The 22287-nt window shown below is 40.4% G+C and overlaps 1 protein-coding gene across 1 annotated transcript in view; it reads right to left on the bottom strand.

The window, feature by feature from the left end:
- Window positions 1-22287, bottom strand: part of MYO3A (myosin IIIA) — a 193613-nt gene that overhangs the window by 23641 nt on the left and 147685 nt on the right. Inside the window, exons 26-30 of the mRNA XM_074358211.1 lie at window positions 15919-16030; window positions 13503-13665; window positions 11781-11904; window positions 7141-8059; window positions 5269-5413 (exon numbers count right to left, since the gene is read on the bottom strand). Coding sequence (XP_074214312.1) covers window positions 5269-5413; window positions 7141-8059; window positions 11781-11904; window positions 13503-13665; window positions 15919-16030 — 1463 coding nt within the window. The remainder of the gene's footprint in view (window positions 1-5268; window positions 5414-7140; window positions 8060-11780; window positions 11905-13502; window positions 13666-15918; window positions 16031-22287) is intronic.

Here is a 22287-nt window from a genome sequence, read left to right as displayed (position 1 = left end):
GTATCTACTGTATGTTTGCATGCCAAGGGGCTGCTTTGATTTAGTGCTGAATTTACTGATGATATTATGTAAATGAAGCATGGGAATTATAATAGTGTCCTGATTTGTTAACCTTGCAACCCATTAAAAAATTACAGCCTATTGGACAGTCATAGCTTCTTTGTGAAAAGAGAGAAAGAAAACATGTTTTTGTGTTACTGGGATTTATTTGTCCTACAATTAATCTTTTTCTTTTCTTCACAATGGTCAACACAGATTGCCAGGTGCACCATAAGTAAGAAGAAAAACATCCCCCCTAAAATGAGCAACTGTGCACATTATTCAAAGAGAAATGATGCAATGTCATTGTATGCTTATGAATACAACAGCAGAGAATTTATCATCAAATGGCCATGCCCCAGACACATAAATCCTGTCATATTTCTCTTGATGAAAATGCAGGTGCAGTTAACTCCTATCAGTTTCAATTTATAACAACTATTATCAAAACAAAGATATGAAATAACTAGTTTATTACTTTATTTTTAAACTTCATAATTAGTTCCTCAGTTTTCCTTTGGACATTATTTTACTTTTGACATTATTGCACATTTAAAGGGATGTCTCACACAGAGAGAGAAATCTTATAAAAGAAAGTTACAGTTTGTTGAAATAAATTTGAAAAGTTAATTATCTTCATTTGTTATCCACGTTTTTTAGGGCTTTCTTTAGAATAGGTGAGCAGCTTTCCCAGGTCACTCTGCATGCTCCAGCTAGGGCGGGCTGATCTTACCAAAGAGGTGGGTGTAGCAATTACATGAAGATGCCTGTAGCCTTTTCTTTTTTTTTTTCAGAAGATCAAAATTTAATCTTGGCATTTTTAAAATTATCTGAAACCTCAAAAGTAATCTCTTAAATCCTATAATTCCTCATCCCTTCAATTCTTTTTTTTTTTTTTTTTTGAGGTTTGGTGTACACAATTCATTTTTTTGTTTGTTTGTTTTGTTTTATTGAAGTACCATCAGTTACAATGTGTTAATTTCTGGTGTACAGTACAATGTCTCAGTCATGTTATACATTCATATATTTACTTTCTTTTTTTTTCCATTAAAGGTTATTACAAGGTATTGAACATAGTTCCCTGTGCTATGCAGCAGAAACTTTTTAAAAAATCTATTTTTATATATAGTAATGCCTATAGGTTTTTGAGAAGCATGAGATAATTAAAACTTCAGGTGACTCTTAAGCTTATTTTAATGACAGAATTATTTGTAAATGAGCTTGATTTCGTTTTCCAAGTGAAATGTTTCATGGGGAGGTACGGTTTGCTGTGAAGGTTGGTACCCCAGGGGTGGCCTGTTGAACCCCAGCTGGCAGGTTCCACAGATCAGCTAAGTCTGCCTCTGCAGGTGGGGGGCAGCTGCTTGCAGGGTGAGGGTCCAAATTCTGTGGTTAGCAACTCTGATGATCTAAGGACACAGGACTTCTACATATTATAAGACCTTTCCTGACCAGAAGGAGTTTAAAAGCCTATACCATACAAAAATAAATGAACGTTTAAAGAATGTAATGTTATATTTTTAGTTTTAGTAAAAACCAAACTTTCAAATCTTCACTCCACTGACCACTCTACTTTGCTCCACATATAATTCTTGGAGGAAATGAAACAGCTTTCCAGACAATTAGTAAGCAGTTATTAAATGTCTATTGTGTGATGAATAGTGTGCTAGGGTCACAGAAAAATGAATATATAGTATAAGGCACGGTCCTGCTTGAAAGGGTTGAAAATCTATTTGAGGAAGACAAAACTAATCTACATGAAATAACTTTGAGGATAAGTAAATGCAGGCTGTGGTCCTGGATAATCCACTCCCTCCTGTAAGAGGGCACCTGAATGCCCGTGTGGAGTTTGCGATGTCTGTAGGTCTATAAATATACCAGGGAAGATCACTAGAACTGGAGGAAGAGGGGATGGGTGGTGGGAGTTCTTGGTTTAAATGTGGTCAGAAGATTGGCGAACCTGGGCTGGTTTATAAAGAAATTTAAGATGGAGTTTGCCTTTCCTGAGATAAATTAGTGCATCCAAAGGTACAATGATGGATCTAGACCCCTCGCAGGGCTTACATATTGATCAAGCAATATCCGGCCCAATTGGTGACCTCAGCTTGAATTCTTTGAACTATATTTTACTGTGAACTTTTATAAAGTATTCAAGGAATTAAAAAAAAAGCTGCATAGGTCATTAAAATACATGAACATCAAAGATATCCAATGATAAAGCCAGCAAATATTGGGGCTGAATCTCCCAGAAGGAGCAAAATCATTATTTGCATCCCCCTTTTCCGCTTTGTGTCTATTGTAATACTGAGAAAACCTCTGGGGAAGTTAATGTACAGGGGATCCAATGGATATTTTATAGATCTCTCCCCATTTGTTCTGTCAGCATCTTTCTGCACAACATCTTACACACCCTCTTCCTGCGGCTTCTGAGGGGCCAAAATCCCTGGTGCTCTTTCCGCCTCTCCGGTTGGTCCTCTGCTGGTTCCTCTCTACCTGACCTGTACATGTCTGAACTCACGCTCTGGGTTCTCTTCTCCCTGTAGGTGGATTTCCAGGACGATCTCATCAACTCAGCGACTTCAGGAACGATGCACATGTCCACCTGCCTGGCAGGTCATCTTCCAACTAACCTTTGCTTAAAACTGATAACTGTCTCAGCTACCACTTTGTCCAAACCACCCTCATCTCTTACTGGCCTCCCACATTTCCTGCTGTTCCATCAAATTTTATTCATATCATGCAATCAGGATGATCTTTCAAAAGTGCTGTTGTCTAGAGCAGGTTAAGCTCACAATTTACAACAATGCAGATGAACAGAATGTCACTTGATGTCCCTAAAACTTGACTGAATTCCTGCTGCCTGGTGCTCACTTCTCTTTTCTAGCATTATGTTATTTTTCATGAATCCTAGTTAAACTCAGTTGTTTTCCATTTTCTTAGCATCTTCTGAGTAAACTTATTAGTCATTTGAGGTTCTGACCCTCCTCTTTTTCTCTCCAGGCCACATCTGAGTTGGGGGTGGGGATGGGGACTTCTGCAGCTTCACAGTGGTGGTGGAGACAGGCCATCTGCTCTGCAGCTCTTCCTGGTTCTCATTAGCATCTGCTGAGAGTAACTGTACCATCCAGTCTCTAGTCACAGGCACCGACCACATCTCCCAGTGTCCTCCCTTTCTCCTTAGTTCTGGGGTGTCAGGTTTGCCCAGATCCCTCTTCAGGCCACTTCGGCCCCCCTCTCTCGGGCACTTCCTCTGCTACTCTCAGGGACAGGGGACAATTCAGATGTTTGCCAGGTTAGCTGTAAACAAGTGTAGTCGAACATGTAACCTCTCTACGTATGCACAGAAAAGGTTCTCCCTCTAAACCCGAAGAATTAAAGAAATGTCACTGAATTACAATTGTCTTCTGAATCACAGCAAGCTAAGAATTGATTTCTGATATTCTTAGGTTCATTTTTTAAAATGGCATATTGAAGAATAAAATGGACTATTCTGACTTCCTAGTAAAATGCTGCTGCTTTTAGACCTATTCAAAGTCCCTGACAAAGCAACCTTGAGAAAGAAGAAGAGTTGGAGGCATCACACTTCCTGATTTCAAACTACATAATAAAGCTACAGTAATCAAAATGGTATGGTACTGGCATAAAACAGACACACAGATGAATGGAACAGAATAGAGAGCCCAGAAATAAACCCAAGCATATAGAGTCAACTAATTTTGACAAGGGCATCAAGGATACACAAAGGGGAAAGGATAAATAGTGTTGGGAGAACTGGATAACTGCACACAAAAGAATAAAGCTGGACTCTTACCTTACATCATACCAAAAACCCAACTCAAAATGGATTAGAGACTTAAACATAAGACCTGAACCGTAAACATCCTAGAAAAAAATGTAGGGAGAAGCTCCTTGACATTGGCCTTGGTAATATATGTTGGATATGACACCAATGGTGTCAGACAATAAAAAGCTCAGACAATAAAAAGAAAAATCAACAAGTGGAACTACATCAAACTGAAAAGCTTCTGCACAGCAAAGGAAATCATCAACAAAATAAAATAGGTGACTTTGGAACAGGAGAAAATATTTGCAAACCATATATTGGATATATTTTGGATAATACCCAAATATCTAAAATAGGGAACTCATACAACTCAATAGCAAAAAACAAACAAAAACCCCCAACCAGATTTAGAAATTGGCAGATAACCTGATCTGACATTTTTCTAAAGAAGACATACAAATGGCCAACAGTATATGAATGAGTGCTCAACATAACTAATCATCTCTGAAATTCAAAACAAAATCACGATGAGATATCACCTCACATGTAGTAGGACGTCTGTTATCAAAGAGACAAGAGAAACAATTGCTGGCAAGGATGTGGGAAAAAGAGAACCCTCTATACCGTTGGTTGAACCCTGTAAGCATTGGTTCTGCCGTTACAAAAAACAAATTAGATATTTCTGAAAAAACTAAAAATAGAACTACCATAAGATCCAGCAATCCCTCTTCTGGGTATATATCCCAAAGGAATGAAATCAGTACCTCAAAGAGATATCTTTATGTTCACTGCAGCATTATTCACAACAGCCAACACAGGGAAACCACCTAAGTGTCTGGCAACAGATGAATGAATAAAGATGTGACACACAAACACACACACACACACACATTCTGGAATATTATTCAGCCTTAAAGAAGATCCTGCCATTTCTGACATTGTAGATGAACCTGGAGGACATTATGCTGAGCGAAATAAGCCAGACACAGAAAGAAAATAAACCAGCATGATCTCACTCACATGTGGAATCTAAAAAAGCTGAAAACACAGAAGCAGGGAGTAGAATGCTGGTTACCAGGGAATAGACATATTTCACTTGTTTGCTCCATCAAAACTGCACCCTGCCCTCTGCACCCCACCTACCCACCCTCAACTCCATCCTTCTATTCCCTTCTGGTGTCATAGTCCAACTTCCAGCTACAGTGTATATAAAGGGGAAAAAGGAAGAAAAGAAAAGAGGAGGAGAATGAAATCAGAGGGGTTAGGAGGCATATGGAATGTTCTGCAAAGATGTGTGTCTACTTATAAAAAATGAAATGAAATGAAGGTTCTCGCCAAGACAGAACACAGTCACCTCACATCGGCCATAGAATAAAGGCGGGGGACTAATAAAGTATCTGGCATTGCCTGTCCCTTCAGGAAGGTCCAGCTCTACCCACTTTTACCTGAGATGCACTGCTGAGAAGAAACTCGTCTATTGACTGGCTTATGAGGACAGACACCCAGATAAAGAGGCTTCAGTTGCTGTGACAAAATCATTTCGTTCAGTTTTTTCTGCAGAATGAAATATTCTTCAGATAGCTTTGATATCTAAAAAGAAGGTCACGTGTCAGATTAAATCAAAGAAAAGAATTCAGAGAGCTGCACAGGTACTCCGGGGTCTGATAAACTCCTCATCCCCTCCCCCCGGGACCCGCACACACTTCCCGCCCTAACTGCATTCCAAGGTCAGGTACGTCCTCACCTGACAAGGCCTCCCCCTTTGTGCTACCTGCCCATCTTACATTTTCCTTTCAAAATGGCCAAACATGTCTTCCTCCAGAAGCATTCTCCCCTGGTAACTCCTTGCCGGGGTCCCTGGTATCTGGCTTCTGTCCTTAACCATTCTGCTGCCGTTGCCTTTCTGCTTTTATCCTGAGGAAACCCTCTGCTGACTTTGATTATGTTAACTTCCCTCCTTTCCTGTCCAGTCTTCTTAGCCTGACTTCAGGGCTACTCTCTCTCTCCTGGGTCCTCTTTCCACCCTGGCCTCGTCTGCCAACACGGTTGTCCTGCTAGGCTGAAGTGGGGCCCCTGCTTTTCTGCCTCTAACTTTTTTTCACCTCTAGTGAGCACTGAGCCCACTTCCATGGTGTCATCAGCCAGCTCTAGGTAGATGCCTGGCAATTCGACATCTCCTGAGTGTCTCAGCTGCATGGCAGGTCAGGGTCCTAATCCCTGATTTGGCCTTCAGAGTGAGCAGATTTATCACAAGGCGAGGAAGGATTGCTTGAATATTAAACTCACCATCTCCATGTGCTTAAAAAAGTAAAACGGGAAAGGGCTAAATTAATCAACGGCAGATCTATGAACAGCTAGAGATGGGAGATGTCTGGGTCACACCCACAATGGTCAGGGGGTGTCCGAGGGCAGTTACTGTGGCTCAGCCACCGTCAGACAAAAAGCAGAGCTTAGGGACTCAGGAGTTAAAGGTGATCCCTCTTTGAATTTGAACTAAGTCACTATGACATTTCTTTTACGATTCACTACTGACCACCCTGGTAGTACAGATTAATTTATAACATGCATTTTAGAGGTTGTGTAATGAAAATCCTCCGCTTTACACAGGAGAGAATAAGGGTGGTGACATATAAAGTGATTTTCTCAAGGTCAAACACCTAGAAAGAGAGAAAGACCTTGAACAGGCAGGGACAGGAGCCGTTCCTGGGCTCTCTCCACAGCACACAATGATCAGAGCTCCACGTCTGCGTGGGAGAGGCCCTAAAGCCAACTGCCTGCTTCTAGAAACAGCTGAAACATGCCTACCAACGGTACGAGATAGTCCCCGAAGGGGATTTTCCCTTGCGGTCTTTATGATTCCTCGTTGTCATAATGGAACACGCAGACCTTTCATCTTTGTTGCATGTAACACTACACACCTGATTCTGATACAGAATTAGGTCTTCTCAAAATCTGGGGTAGAGAAGCATAGACTTAAGAGGATTTAGAAAACTTTTTCTTAGTGCTATAATGGAAACTCTGAGATACATGGAAATTTGCACTGTCAAACGGCAGCGTTTCAGTCAGGGCTGCATAAACCAATGGCTGGTCTCCTTACTACACAAGATTCCTCGCGTGTTTTATACTATCTTTATCATAGAAAATTGTTTAAACATTTATAGCTACCTGAATGGCACAGCCCCTGAGACACTTTATTGAAAATGTTTGTAGTCTCCTAAGAACAGATGAAACACCCTAGCGGTTATCGACTGTTTAATTCGGTTGTTGTGGAGTTCCCAGAGATCTGAACTAGTAAGGAAACCTGTTCATTTACATACCTGTTTTGAAAAAATTGCCAAATCACATGCGTCTTTTTCTGAAACTGCTTTTGCGTCTTTATCACTCTTCATCCTGATGTTACAGGAGTCCTCGAGTGTTGTGGGACAGGAATACAAATTGTGAGTGTTTCTTGCTCCTTCTGTCGGTGTTGCAACAGCCTTTTGATTTTTAAAAGAAGCCGCCCTGTCCTTCCGTAACTGCTGCCTTCTCTTGTAGCCCCGGTATTTGCTCTGGATGAACACTGCCGCCTTATCTTCTTCTTCTTCCTGGGCTGATACTGCTGGTTCAACCTGCCTCTCTGGGACCGTCCCATGCCTCATGTGGCTTCTCTGATGGCTGCATACTGGTGCATTCTGGGTGACCACAGATGTCTTCTTTTCTCTTTCCTTGCTATTTGCATTTTGACAAACAGACCTTTGGCTAAGACTCGGTTCCAAAGTTTTTTTAAAAGAAGCCTGCTTCTGAGCTGAAGTCTCCTTCTCTGCTAACCAGAGTCCGGGGTAGCTTGGTTTTTCTGATAAGGCCTTCCTTTCTAGATATGCTGCTTTTGAGTCTTCAAAATTCCTTTCCTCTGTATACTTCTCATAGTGATTCTGGACCACGGTGTCCTCCATTTCCACTTTCCTTATCTTGCTATCTTCTTCCAAGTTGTTTATATACTTCTTATTGGGGCTTACTTCTGCCCTAGGGTCCCCCGCTAGACATAATTCTTGCTCAGCTTCTTCTTCATACACATTGTTCATTTTTTTCTGCGGCTGATGCCCTCTGTCGTTACTTTCCACAGCATTTGCAGCTGCCTCCTCAGCTCTGAAGGCAGAAGTCTTCACCACAGAGGTGCTCTGTCTATTATTTGGAGCTGGAATGACTGTTTCGTTAGTAGAGACCACATTTTCTGTCTGTTTCTTCACAAAAGAGTCCCTGTGTAAAACAAATTGTATCTGAATAGATGATACTAAACCAGAGTTTGTTACCTCTTTTGGCCAACAGCATGGGTTACACTATGCTGGGAGACAAGCAAGGGGACAAAAAAGCTCAGAGTGAAAACTTACCAAGTCACAAGAATCAAGTCTTTCCTCCAAGTGTCCTCTCTAGAGACAACTGTGATGGCTACTCAAATAATTAAAAAAAACCAACTTCAACTTAGAGTGAGAAATATCCCAGCATAATTTCACTCGATGAGGTATCAACATCCTAGGAATTCAATCACTTCAAGGTATGTCCTTTTCAAACACAGTACCTTTGGTGATGAGACGTGGACACCACATCTAGATCCAAGCCCAGTAAGCAGGGTGTGTTCACTAGGCTGGTGTGCTGTACTTTGATAAGCTCTCAGTCTGCGGATCACAGGAAATTTCTTACAAAATTAAAGCAAAGGGAGTGTCCCTGCTACAGTTCATGATCTTCTGGTATGTTGGCCAAAACCTCACAGCTGTTACTTTATTAATATCCTTCCAAAATGATTTCCCCTTAACTGGAAGATAAGATCTTCTCTACTCATCTTTAAAAATTTTTTTTTTTATTTAGCCACATAGCTTTTGTGTGTGTGTGTGTGTGTGTGTGTGTGAGGGCAAAAGCCTCATAAGAACAATATGAACATGACAAGGTTATTAAGGTGGAGTCAAAAAGCCATATCCTGACACCGGACATGCTACCTGGGGGGCTTCTGCCAGTTTTGGCCCAGGAATGCCCTGGGAGAATTGGATCTTTTACATTTTGTTTGTAAAGAAGGACTCTTCTTTGGGTCACACTTAGGAATAGCTACTGGGCCTCAATTTTCCTAATCCCATTGGTCACTTCCTGGGCCCCCTATGGCATCCTTAGGTTTATACACGAGGCCTAACAGAATCCCTATTATTATGCCAGGGATCAGAGAATTAGGTAGGGAACCCAGGACACCATAATTTTGATGAATGGGTATTCTAGTATTTTGAATATCTTCATAACACGCCCCAGAGAATGCTTATATTAGTTAAAATGCAATTAATAAAGAAGATAATCAAACTAAATTACAAAGCTATAGTAATCAAAACAGTATGGTATTGGCATAAAAATAGACACATCAATCAATGGACTACAATAGAGAGCCCAGAATTTATGCATTTACCCACACATTTCCTGTCAATTAATTTATGATGATGAAGCCAAAAGTAAACCATGGGGACAGGACAGTCTCTTCAATAAATGGTGCTGGAAAAAATGGATAGTCACATGCAAAAGAATGAAACTGGACCCCTCCTTTATATCACACACAGAAATCACCAAGATGGATTAAAGACTTGAACTTAGGACCTGAAACTGTAAAACTCCTAGAAGAAAGTGCAGAGGGTAAGCTCCTTGATATCTGTCTTGCAATGGTTTTTTGGATTTGATACCAAAAGCAAAAGCAACAAAAGCAAAAATAAACAAGTGGACTACAGCAAAGTAAAAAACTTCTGCACAGCAAAGGAAACCATCAACAAAATGAGTAAGCAACTTATAGAATGGGAGAAAATATTTGTAAATTATGTATCTGATAAGGGGTTAATACTCAAAACATATGAAGAACTCACAGAGCTCACAGCAAAGCAAAACAAAACAAACAATCTGATTAAAAAATGGGCAGCAGAACTGAATAGAAAAATTTTCCAAAGAAGGCATACAAATGGCCACAGGTACATAAAAAGATGCTCAATATCACTAATCATTAGGGAAATACACATCAAAACCACAATGAGATACTACCTCACAGCTGTTAGGACCCCTGTCATCAAAAAGACAAGGGATAACAAATGCTGGTGAGGATGCAGAGAAAAGGGAATCCTTGTGGGAATGTAAACTGGTTCAGCCACTATGGAAAACAGTATGGAGGTTCCTCCAAAAACTAAAAATAGAACCATCATATGACCCAGCAATCCCACTTCTGGGTGTATATCAGAAGAAATTAAGAGTTACCTGCATCCCCATGTTCACTGCAGTATTATCCACAAGAGCTACGATATGGAAATACATAAGCATCCATCCATGGATGAATGAACAAAGAAGATATGGTATACATATGTAATGGAGCATTATTCAGCCATGAGAAAGAAGGAAAATTTTCCTTTTGTGACCATATGGATGGACCCTGAAGGCATTATGCTAAGTGAAATTAACTAAGATAAAGAAAAACAAATACTGCATGGTATCCCTTATATGTGGAATCTAAAAAAAAGTCAAACTCATAGAAACACAGAGCAGAAAAGTTGTTGCCAGAGGCTGGGAGATGAGGTGGGGGAAACTGGGAGGGGTTGGTGAAAGGATATAAACTTCCAGCCTTAAGATAAGTTCTGAAGATCTAATGTTAAAACATGGTGACTATGGTTGATAAGGATGGTACAGCTGAAATCTGCTAAGAGAGTAAAACCTCAGTGTTCTCACCAAAACCCCCAAAACAAAAACCCAAACCTCTGTGAGGTGGTGGATGATTTGATTAACTAGATGGGGGGTCCTTTCACAATGAGTGTGTGTATATATATCAAATGACCACAATGTACATTTTAAATATCTTCTAATTTTATGTCACTTAAACCTCAATTAAGCTGAGATTTTTAAAAAGGTGAATAAGTCCTGAGGATCTAATACACATCATTGTGACTATAGTTAATAATACTGTATTACGTACTGAAAGTTGCTAAGAGAATAGTTGTCAAACATTCTCGCTACCCTGACATCCCCCCCACAACTACAATTATATGAATGAGGGAAACGTTAACTAATCTTATCATGGTAATCACTTCACAATACATATATGTGTAACAGATCATCATGCTGTACATCTTAAACTCACACTAGGTGTCAATTAAATTTCAATAAATTTTGGGAAAAAAAAGACAAAGAGGCTGGAATGACTTTTACCTCTTTAGAGAACCATTTATTCATCTTTCAATCAATTCAAGTTTCACCACTTAGGTAAAATCTGGATATTTTTTTCCTTCCCCTAATCTCTGCCAACCAACCCTCTTCTATGGGCCTACTCTACCCTTTGCATAGATTTTTTTTAGTAGAGGTTTAGTCAAACTTAGTAGATTCTTATGTCACTAGAATCATGTATTTATTTGTCATGTTTCTATCCCAAGACTCTGGCAGCAATTTGAGGGTAAGGATTTTGCTTCTTTTGTCTGTGTGTCCCCACTGTTTATCAGGAAGCCTCCTGTATAAATGAATTCAGGTGTATCTGCTAACATGCAGTTAGAATTCTAGATTCAGAGGCTCAGGAGAAGATAGGACAAAGGTGCTATGCTTTGAAAAACAGACTGTGACCAATGGCATATTGGTCATAAAGGCCATGGGAATGAGTGAGCCCAGGGGCATTACTGAGAAGTGGAGGAGGATTTAAATAGGGGGAAAAGGGGAATTAGCAAAAGACACTTAGAATTAGGAGCAGAAATTAGGAGCAGAAGCCTAGGAAGAAAAATCCTTGAGGAGGAAAGTGTGGTCTTTGGCGTGAAATGCCAACAAACTCCAAAATAGGATAAAGGACACAGAAGTGGCCACTGACATTTGATGAATCAGTGTCAGGAACCTGGTGAGGTATGAGAAAGACTGTGAACTTTATTTCATGACTTTCCGTATCTGAAAAATCTGTAATGTCAAAATGGCATAAGAATGAACACCATTCTACCTTTTATTTTCAAAGTTCTTCTTGTAGTCAAATTCTTGATCATGAGTCTGAATGGCTGTTACTGCTGTGTTTTTCGTGTTAACGATTTCTTTTCTTTTTTTCCTGACTAGATGTCCTCTTGCAGCTGGAACATACAAGGCCCAGAGTAGTGTTAATCAGAATAACAAAAGAACATTACTTTGACGGGGTACAAACAAATGGTTTTTGACTATCAGTGTCAAAGAGGGGAATGAAGTTAAAGACAAATAGAACAGGTTCATAAAAAATATGGGACTCATTAAAGACTCTTCCAGACAACGTGCTTTAACGAGAAAATAGTTGAAGTACCTTTCGTATTAAGGGGAGTATGAAGATGAAACTAAAATGATAGAGATAAGCTAAGGTGATGAAAAAGACAAAATGTACTCACTCATTTGCTTAAAATCTGCTAATGGTTATGTTCCTTTTATTTTTGCCATAGTCAGTTATTCATGGGAGAAATCCTCTATTATTTGTCTATGTTTTGGACCTTTTGGCCAATCTTCCTGGGAGCCAGATTTATTTCAGAATTCATATTAAAACTTTTCTTTTTTTTTTAATTTTAGGAAGGTAATTCAGACCAAATAACATATATTCTGTAACATTCCCCATGGCAGGTCAACATTCCATAATCAAACAAGTGACTACTTCTCCAGAAAAACACACAATTTTTACTAACTGGGATGAATAGAGGACTGTAAATACCAGGTCATGTTTCACTTCTAAATGAGTTAAGCAAAACCTCTTTTTCAGTGTTTTAGGACTTTTAGAATTGAGGATAAAGAATTAGATCCCCAATCACAGGGTTTGCATGTCTGATGTCCTAGTCAGAAGTTGAGGGTTTAAGATTCCAAACGATGATGGTGAGTCATGGACAGACAGACTGGAGCTGGAACTCCAGTCTCCTGAGTGTTAGTCAGCTACTCTGCCCACCTTGCCAGTATCCTTCAGAACACAGGCTGCAAATCAAATAGTGAATCATAAAACCGATTTAGTGGGCTAAATCTAATATCTAAAAATGAAATGGAATAGACCAGAATAGAAAACTGTCAGAGAGCATGCTTTGTAGTGTGTGTGTACCGGGTTATGGAGGAAAATACATTTTTTTATTAAGGACATCCAGTCAAAAATTTTTAAAGATACTGTATTAAGCCATGCTAGGTTCTAAACTTAGTTTCTTATAGAAAAAAAAGGAAAATGGAATTCCAAGTCTATTGATGTATTTAATAAAAATTGTGTGAAATATGATTATAAATATTATTTCCCTACAGTTAATAGAAAGAAACGGATGCCCTTTAACAAAATGAGATTTAATTAAGCTGTTGAAAATTATGGCAAGTGCAACCTTTGGAATCAAGCAGGGAAAATGTTATTGTCCAATGGGTTCTAATACTCTGACTTTTGAGATCTGTAATTCATTCAGGCACTTGCTGTATCTTGCACTGTAGGTCAATTGTGTTTTCACTGTGATGGAACATTTAAAAATTCTTTTATTTAGAACAGAACATTTATTCAGATATTAAAAGTGTCAATCACTAAAGCAATCATTCAGATTTAGTATAGAGAAAGTAGCAAGGTAACAGTTTGGAATTAAACACAAAAGCTACATAAGAATTGGAGGCTTATATATAAGATTTGATTTCATGCCCACATATAAACATAACATGATGTTTTGTTACGTAGTGAGAAGGTCTGAGTAATTACCTGACTGTATTATTATAGCGCTCTCTTTCCTTTTCTCCTGTATTTTTTGATATCTTCTGGAACCCAAGAATCCTCTGACACAGGCTTGAATCAAAATAAGCTTGTCAATGGCTTCCTTTCGCATTAAATTTAACTGCTCCACATGATAATACTTAAGGAACACCTTAAAAGAATTAAAATAAAGCAAAAAATAAAAGTATGGCACGCAGACGTGAAACAGGCATGTGTGGGGTTTTGAAGACTCGATTATATTTCAAATATTTTTTGATTTTGGAAATCACTATCTTTTGCTTCTCTGGCCTGGATGTTGCTAGAACATTATGGATTTTCATGTTGGAAGAAAACCTCTCTTTGAGAAGGAATGCAGTTTGACACTCGTACTGTTTCTTTGTAACAGGTACCTAGGTTTTGTCGGGTGGGCCAATATGAGTGGAGGAGATCAAGTTCTTTTATCAAAGTTTTATTAGTATCATCTACTCTGGGCAAAGCTAATTTGTATGCTTTCTTAAAGAAGAGACAATTATATTTCCCCAATTTAAAAATCTTACAAATCTATCTGTAAGAGGACAATTACAGTATAGCCGTTCACTCACCAAATGTTCATTGAGACCTATTCTATGTACTTCTCTGTTGGGATACAATGGTGAATAAACCAGGGCACTGCCCTTCAGGGGCTCATAGTGATGTCAGTGGAGACAATTAGGCAGAGAGAGGGCCCCATGCAGAATTACCAGCCATCCTCACTGGACCCAGTGGCCACTGTGAAGCAAGAGGGCTGATTTTTGATGATTCTGAAATCAAAATGAATTGAGCCATGGAGGAGCCTGGAGGCTTGAAGTTGTTCTCAACCACCCCCAGGAAACAGGAAGTTTTCTTTCTTTTTTTCTGCGAATGGCTAAATTTACTAATGAAAGTCACCTCCAAGAGAAATCATTGAATCCACTTAGAAGGTCACTTAAATTCAAATTTAATAGCTGAGTCACAAGACCTGGTAACCCTGCCTGCAGAATTCTCTCAGCGTTCCATCACTTGGAAGCCTGGCACCAGAGGCAAACAGTTTAGCATTATAGGTTTTGATTGAATTTAGTTTTAATTTCTACAGGACTCTAGATGTTAATATATTTAGTCCATTCTACTGTTGACAATTCATTTAAAATTCAATCTATTTAAAAAGGTCATCATCTTTTTTTTTTTGCGCAGCATTAGAAATGTTCTCATATTGAATACTTTTATCCATCTTAATGAGTTGGAAAAGGTGAAGTGGAAAAATACAAATAGCTTTAAAATGCTACTTAAATATCATGCAAAACGAGAACTGCAAAGGGCCTTTTTACAAGTTAAAACTCCATTTGAAGTTGGGCATGTGTTTTAGACCATAAATCATGAGATTTCAGCCTGACAATATTCATCTTTGGGAGAATCTAAAAGAAAATGGTGTGTATAAAATGCGCATCTTTTTAATGCTCAGCATTTCCTCTTACTAAATACTAAAGTAAATACGGATTACCGAATAGGCAGGATGCTCAGTATAAGATAAACACTAAAAAAAAATTCCTTAAATTGTTACAGGACTAACTTTGCATCTGAACACACCTCCCACAGCTAATACACATTTCTCTGCAAATACGGAATTTCAGTCTACATCTACGGTGCGGCTGACGGCAGTTACTCCTGAGTGATCAGTCTGAGTACTTCTTTGCCTTAGACTGGCTCTTTCTCCATCCTCCCCCACTGATGCATTTAGTCTACGCCCAGGACTTGGTACCCTGTTTGTCTCCTTATCCCCATCTTATAATGCTCTGAGGATATCTGATAAGTCAAATGCATCCTTTCAAAATGGGTTATGATTTTGTACTTCATTCTCTAAAGAGTTAAATAAGCTAAGATCTCATAGGCTCTCAAATCTAATACATAAACACACCGGTATCCAAACACTTATAGCAAGTCTAGTAACAATATCCCACTTTGGATAAATTTCAGGTTTACAGTAAGAGCAGATTTGAGAATAAGGAAAAAAAGAAAAAATAGAATCCTACTGAGATCATTATGATTCTCTACAGCTTTCTGGCTGTATTTGGTGATGATAAAATAGAGAAAATATAAAATATATCAGCCTGTTTTCTAGGCTCATAAATTTCATCCTTTTTTTGGATAAATCTTCAAGGTATATATATATATATACATATATATGTATATATTTAATTTCTTAGAAGAAACCTTTATGAGAGCAAAGTGTTTAATTTTGCCGAAGAAGAAAAGCTTTATTAATGTTTCAATCTCCTTCTCCTGTTTTAAGCTACAGATTCTACAACATAAAAAGCCACGATCTTTTCAATCATTGTAAAATGCTGTAATTCTCAGTACATCCTCCATAGGTATTCATTTTTTTTTCTTGAAAATTACGTGAAGACATTACCTTGGTTTTTCCAAGAGCCCAGTTATCAAGACCAGCTTTTTCCAAAATGGCGGCACAGGTGTCAGGGCTCAGTGGAGGCTCCTCGCACAGCCTGTAGCAGAGAACGTGGTACCTTTGGATGGGAGACAGGGCCGGTTAGTATTTCATAAAAGTTCAGCACCTCGGGAGCCTGGTGAGTCCTTCAGGCTTCCTAGAACGACTCTGGGGTAAACTGAATTCCAGACTGATGCAAATCCACATCGGCCTGCTTGTGTGATTTGAGCATTGTTTTTCACTTCAGTGACTGCTTTTCAACACGACACTGAAATCCCCCACAAAACTTGTTAAAAAAGGTTGGCTGGATATTTTTCACAAAGCAACCTTTGCCCGGTCACTAAAAGCAGAAGGACCGCAGTGTCAGAAGCAGAGGGAAAGCTTTTCTCCTTCTTTTTTCCACCCTCACAAAAATACTGGAAGCTGATCTTCAAATTGGATGGAGCAGTTTAATTCTACGCAAACTTCCCACTGTACATCAACTGTTGAGGGGAGGAAGTGAGTAAGGGGTTACTGCAGGAGGGAAATGAAAGAGGCCCCAAGTTTTTCAGTTTAACCCCAAAGTCTCCTGGAAAAAGGGGTGAATGAAAGGAAGGAAAACCAGATTACACTGGTCAATAGCCTTGTGCCAAGAGGCAGATTTCTACAGTTTTCCACACTCCTTTATTTTTATTTAATTTCTTGGTGCAAGATTAACCTGACAGTCTAGAGGAAAGAAAGCAGCAAGATTTGGTAGGTTGTGAATTCAGAACAGAGGCTGCGAAGTGCAGAAGCTGAGGCAGCACGGCGAAGTGAAGCCCGCTGGACCGGGAGTCGAAAAGCCGAGTTCTAATCTCGACTAATTATCTGTGTAAAGTTGGACACATTGTGCGACCTCTTTCAGTATCTATTTCCTCGTCTGAAAATAAGCCTGGAGAAAAAGGCTATAAAGCAATATATTCCAGCCCCACCAAGTTTCATCCCATTTCAGCTGCAGACATCAGGCTCTTTGGAGATTCCTGGCCTAGAATGGCCTAGAATGAAGTGATGGTCATAGCTTTTGCTGTCTGTGCAAATAACCTCAGAGAGTGCCCACTGGCCTCCCCCATCCTTCAGGCCTGCCCACTTGAGGACTAAATTTGCCTGTGGATATGCAGTGACCCCAGTAGCCACTCTGCCCTTTCAGCCTGCCACCCAAGGCCAGGCTCCACTGCCTTCTAGAGCCAGCCAAGATCTCACGGTTCATCCCCGGAGTCACCATCTAAGAGCCCCCTAGACCCTTTCACTCTCATTCTTTTGTTGTACATGCTCTGCAAACCTGCAAACCTGGACCACCCAAGCACCTGTTCATCTGCTTTTAAGTTGGGCTTCGGGGCGCTGCCAGAGAAAATTCCCATCGTGCACAGAGTGCTCCCCTGTAAACGGGCTGTTTCCTGACTCAGCTGGGCCCACAAGGATGCTCAGAATCCTGACTGGTGTCCTCGGCCACTTTCCTCTCTCCATCCTCACAGCAGCTATTCAATCTCTCCTGCCCTCTGCACGTCTCTGTCCACCTGCCCCTGCCCTCTGCACTGCGCTTTGCATGTGAGCTCGTCTACTGTTTCATGAGAGCCCACCAGACACCAGCTCCACTGACGTCTCCCCAACTACAAATTCATCTGTCCACGATCGACGCGTCCCTCCTCCTTCAGAGGAGGAGCTATTCATTCTCCACCTGCCTGTGTTCTCGACATCATCTCCTCCTCTGCCTCTTCCTCTCCCCTTCTGTTTATTTTCAAACCCTTTTCTCTCCCCTGGCTCCTTCCATTTAGTACAAAACAACCCCTCTAAGTGTCTCTCATCTGAAAACTATATCCCTTGCTAGCTTTATAGATATGTCGAAAGACGGTTTAGAACAACTGTCTCATGTCTCTCCTTCCCATCACTACTCAGCTCCTGGAATCTTATTTAACTGCATATGACCTTTTAGTGATGATGTCTTAGTGGGGGGCCAGTTTTTATCCTGATCCTGAGTGTTCTTTATGCAGTTCTCCAACTTGAGAGAAAGTCCCCAGCCCTCCCATGCCACCCTGGTCCCTCATTTCTCCTCCTCCCTCTCAGTCTCCTCCACATGCCTCATATTGAGACTTGCTGCTTAAATGCTAGGGTTCTACAAAGTTCCGTTTGTTTCTAAGCTCCCTCCACAAGTGTCCGGTCTACAGGCACGGCTCTGACTCTTCCCTGGATGTGATGATTCCTGTATGTGCATCTTCAGCCCGTTTACATAAACTGTAACTGCATGACTCCTGCCTGCCTCCTCTACATCCCTGCCCGGTTATCCCACGGTCACTCCAAATTCAGCAAAATTCACTGCCTTCTCTTTCCTCTGCTAGTTCCCATGTCTGTGAATGCCATCGCCCCTTCTCAGAAAGGTACTAAAGGTAGAAATTTGTGATTCATCCTAGATTCTTCCCCTGTCTTTACTGAGTGTATCCAAGAAGCTGAAAAATCTCTCTGGAATGCATGTCTTTCTCTCTATTCCTACTGCCGTTACCTTAAATCTTCTCCTAAGGACCTCTCACTTTGACTTCTGTAACCGCCTCCTGACTGGTTACGTCCATCCTCACACACTGCTCCCGCTCCCCAGCCAACGACCACAGCTCTGTTTGAACTGCCTTAATAAAATGAAAGTCTGATCAAGTCCTTTCCTGACTTGGAAGTTCCTGAGAAGGTCCCAAGTTCTAAGCTGGGATGGCAAAAGCAGGTGCTTTCCAAGGCTGGGGGGTCACGGAAATATATGAGCTGGGAAGCAGTGGAAATGTGGGAAATGCAAAGGTCACACCTGCTGAGAAGCAGGCCTTTAAAACTGGTTGCCATGTATGAGGTCGAGTCTGCAGGCTCCCTCTTGCTCTGTGTCCTTGGCTGCCTTTCCAGCATCACCTACTGCTGTCTTCCATGGACATTCTGAGCTCTGATCACGGAAGTTACTCCCAGTGATGCCAAAGGGCCACTTCTGCTCCTGGCTCTGCGCCTTTGTGTGTCATTCTCTGTGCCTGACTGTCTTTCCATTCTCACTCCTTGTCCCCTCAAGGAAGACCAGCTCTTTCAACATTCTAGAAACGCTCTTTAGCGCATCTTCAACGAACAGACTAACTGGACCGAGTGACAGTCTCCCTCCCTGTGTGAGACACCCCGGGGCGTCCACTGCACCCTTGCAGCGCACTGGGAGCAGCTCTGGCTAGTGTGCCTGGGTGCTTCTGCTCCTGCCAGGGAAGCTGCGTCTGCTGCCAAACCTGTGTATTCCAGCTGCGCTTGCCAGAGCAGTGTTCAAATAAACAGCAGGTAAACTGATGGAATCTGAGTGAGGAGAGCCAGAGAGCTGTTTCTCTAAAACTGCATCAAATGCTGTGGTACGACCTCGTAAAGAAGTACTTATTCTAAAAAACTATGGAATTAAACATGGGCGATGCCATTACAAAAGGTTAAGGAGAATCACAAGAATCAGAGATAGTCAGCCCTGTAATTGTTTCAGGAGTATCTTCAACTTATTGCTTCACTTCCAGAAATATCGAGGGGGAGGGTATAGCTCACGGGTAGAGTGTGTGCTTTCAGCACACATGATGAGGTCCTGGGTTCAATCCCCAGTACCTCCTCTAACAACGACAAGAAAGAAATATCAATTGAAATCATAAATAAGGGATGATGGATAATTTATGTCAGAGTCAATGAACTCTGATTAGTGGACTTCTGTTCAAAAAAAAAATAAGCTTATATCAAAAGACTGAAAAAGTGAATATATGTCCATGTTCTAAGTTAATATATACTTATAGTATGTATTTATATATTACTTTTATGATTCTCTCCTTTCTCTGAATTTCTATTATAATCTCTCTCTCCCTTCCCTCCTCACTTACACCAGCTCTACTTCATGCTCTCAGATATACACACTTTCATTAAAAATATCTGCTACTCTTTCATTCATATAACAAATACTTATGGAGTCCCTAGTATGTGCCAGACACCCTGCTAAGTGCTCGGGGACACAGCAGACCAGCACTCTGGCCTCCCGGAGTTCACATTACATTGTGTGATCATGTAGCTAACAATCAGATCCCTGTTCCCACAACTAGTCTGGCCTGAGTTTCTTAACATCAGAAGCTCTTTTATTAATCTCTGGATCCTTAACCGTTGGGTTAAGATTTGCGTTAATCCAGTTCAAGGGCCGGAACATAGTGAGTGCTCAATTAAATGCTTATTGAGTGACTAATGGACTGTCTCTGGGACTTGCGGTGGAAAGAAACATCTCTGTAGACCAGATGAGTTTACGGAGGAAAGACCCAGACCTGAGCTTTGTTGTGCCCTTTGTTTTAAAGCCAACATACTGACTTCTTCTTCTTTTTTTTAATGGGTTAGCTTCATGGTTTACATTGTGGTGTTTTGAGACCACAGCACTGTAGGTAATAAGTAATTTGGGGAGCTTGTGGCTGAGGCAAAAATTATAGTGAAAATAATTACAGCTGATATGTATTGTCAACATTTGGTTCTCTTAATAAACTTCATATATATTATTTCACTTAATGCTCATAACCACATACAAAGTAGATACTATTATCATCATCCTTATTTGCAGATGGGAAAGATCGAAGATTGAATGTCACTCAAGTAATGCTGGACGAGGCCATGCATTTATTAAGTGGCAGAACTGGGATTCAAACCTGGGTTTTCTGACTTCAAAGCAGGTGTACTCTACTACTCCCTTCAATAAATTCTGGATGTGTTAGAGCTCGGAGAGCCAAACCCCATGTATGAGGTGGAAACACGGAGCCAATTTCAGTGGTTTCTCAGCATAAGGGTTCACCTGAAACAACTACAGCAAAACCCCAGTGTGTTGTGCCAAGCAAGTACATGTCGTGTATCTTCCTTTAAGATTATTTCTTTCTTACAAAACAAAAGAGCTTATCTACAACAGAATGGACAAAGAATCTGATGAATTCTGCATTTTACAAGGAGGGTTAGTCCAAGGCTAAGGCTGGACAGAAGAGGGTTATTTAGTCCTATTTACACCTCTGCAGGGCCTTTGCAAATTGCCCTGCTTTCCTAAGAGTCTATGCCAATTCAGATGACAGCTTTCAAATTAGTGACTGAAAAAATTCAGCCTTTTATTTCTGGGGCTTCCTACATTCAGAACAGCTATTCACATGTTGTCTGTCAACTGAGTTTTTCCCCCTTTTTATTTATCGTGCAGTAATTTGCTGTTCAATAACAGCACGGGGCTTGGAAACATATTTAAAAATGGATTCTCACTTCGACCCTCTAACTAAGCTCCTTTCAGCTGCCATATCATCAAGAAAACAGGTCGTGTCTGGTCCCCGCTGTAAAACTCCGGAGAGTTGGGAAACTACTAGTTTAGCTTAGCCTTCGAGGCTCTCTTTTCATAACTTTAACTGGCTCAGTTTTCCCGTCTGATCACATGTTACCTTGTGTCACTTCAGTGACACACGTGGCTGTGCCAGTCTAATCCAAGTCCCTCTAGTTTTTGGAACACTGACCTGTACACGGAGAAAGCCCCTTCCTGTCTTCTCCGCAGACCACACCCACCAGCAGATCCCAGCTTAGCCCTCTTTCTTGATGTTCTCTCTTATCAGCCCTCTTGGAGATTCTTCTCTTCCCCGAACTCTTACACTCTGTACCATTCCTTTGGCTCTTGGAATTTATTACCCTGCATTGCTTATTAACATTCCATGTCTATGGCTCCGAGAATCCTAACTGAACTGTTAATTCCTGAGGATCAAGCCCGCTTTAACATTCAGCGTCTTCCATAGCACTTAGCACAGTGCCTTGTATATGAATAAAAAGTCACTGAAATTTAAGGGTACTTATATTAAAATTATACTAATGTTCTATAGATTGCTATTCAAGCAAGTTAAAGATTGACTCTTCTAAAAAATAAAAAAGTATGATAATAAGGTCAAATTTTAATTTGAAATTTGAAACTCAGGAACATTTGGGTTACCTGCTTTTATGCACAGAATGGAGACTTTACCTACTGGCCAATAAGAAATTCCAATGTTTTTTATTTCTTAGTTTTGAATATAAAATTGGGTCTGCTCTGTGAGAGGTAAAGTCAGTGACTAAATGCTGGCTGTACTTCTGAACTCTAAAACGTAAAGTCTTTAAAATTTGTCTTAAACTATTATAAAAGATTTGCCAGTATGGAAGTCACCACATTTATGCAATTTTGCTCTCCATCATGAATGCATGGTGGGGTTTTCTTTATGCCTAGGCACTTCAAAAGAAGACCTTTCTTTTCTTTCCTAGGTTTCTAAAGAAAAAAATCAAGACCTATCATGAATTGCTGAAAATATGAAAATCTGCAAA

Source organism: Camelus bactrianus, chromosome 35 (genome assembly GCF_048773025.1).
Source record: "Camelus bactrianus isolate YW-2024 breed Bactrian camel chromosome 35, ASM4877302v1, whole genome shotgun sequence".
Lineage (NCBI taxonomy): Eukaryota > Metazoa > Chordata > Mammalia > Artiodactyla > Camelidae > Camelus > Camelus bactrianus.
The sequence above is the reverse complement of the archived record's forward strand: the minus strand, read 5'-3'. Positions and strand labels throughout refer to the sequence as shown.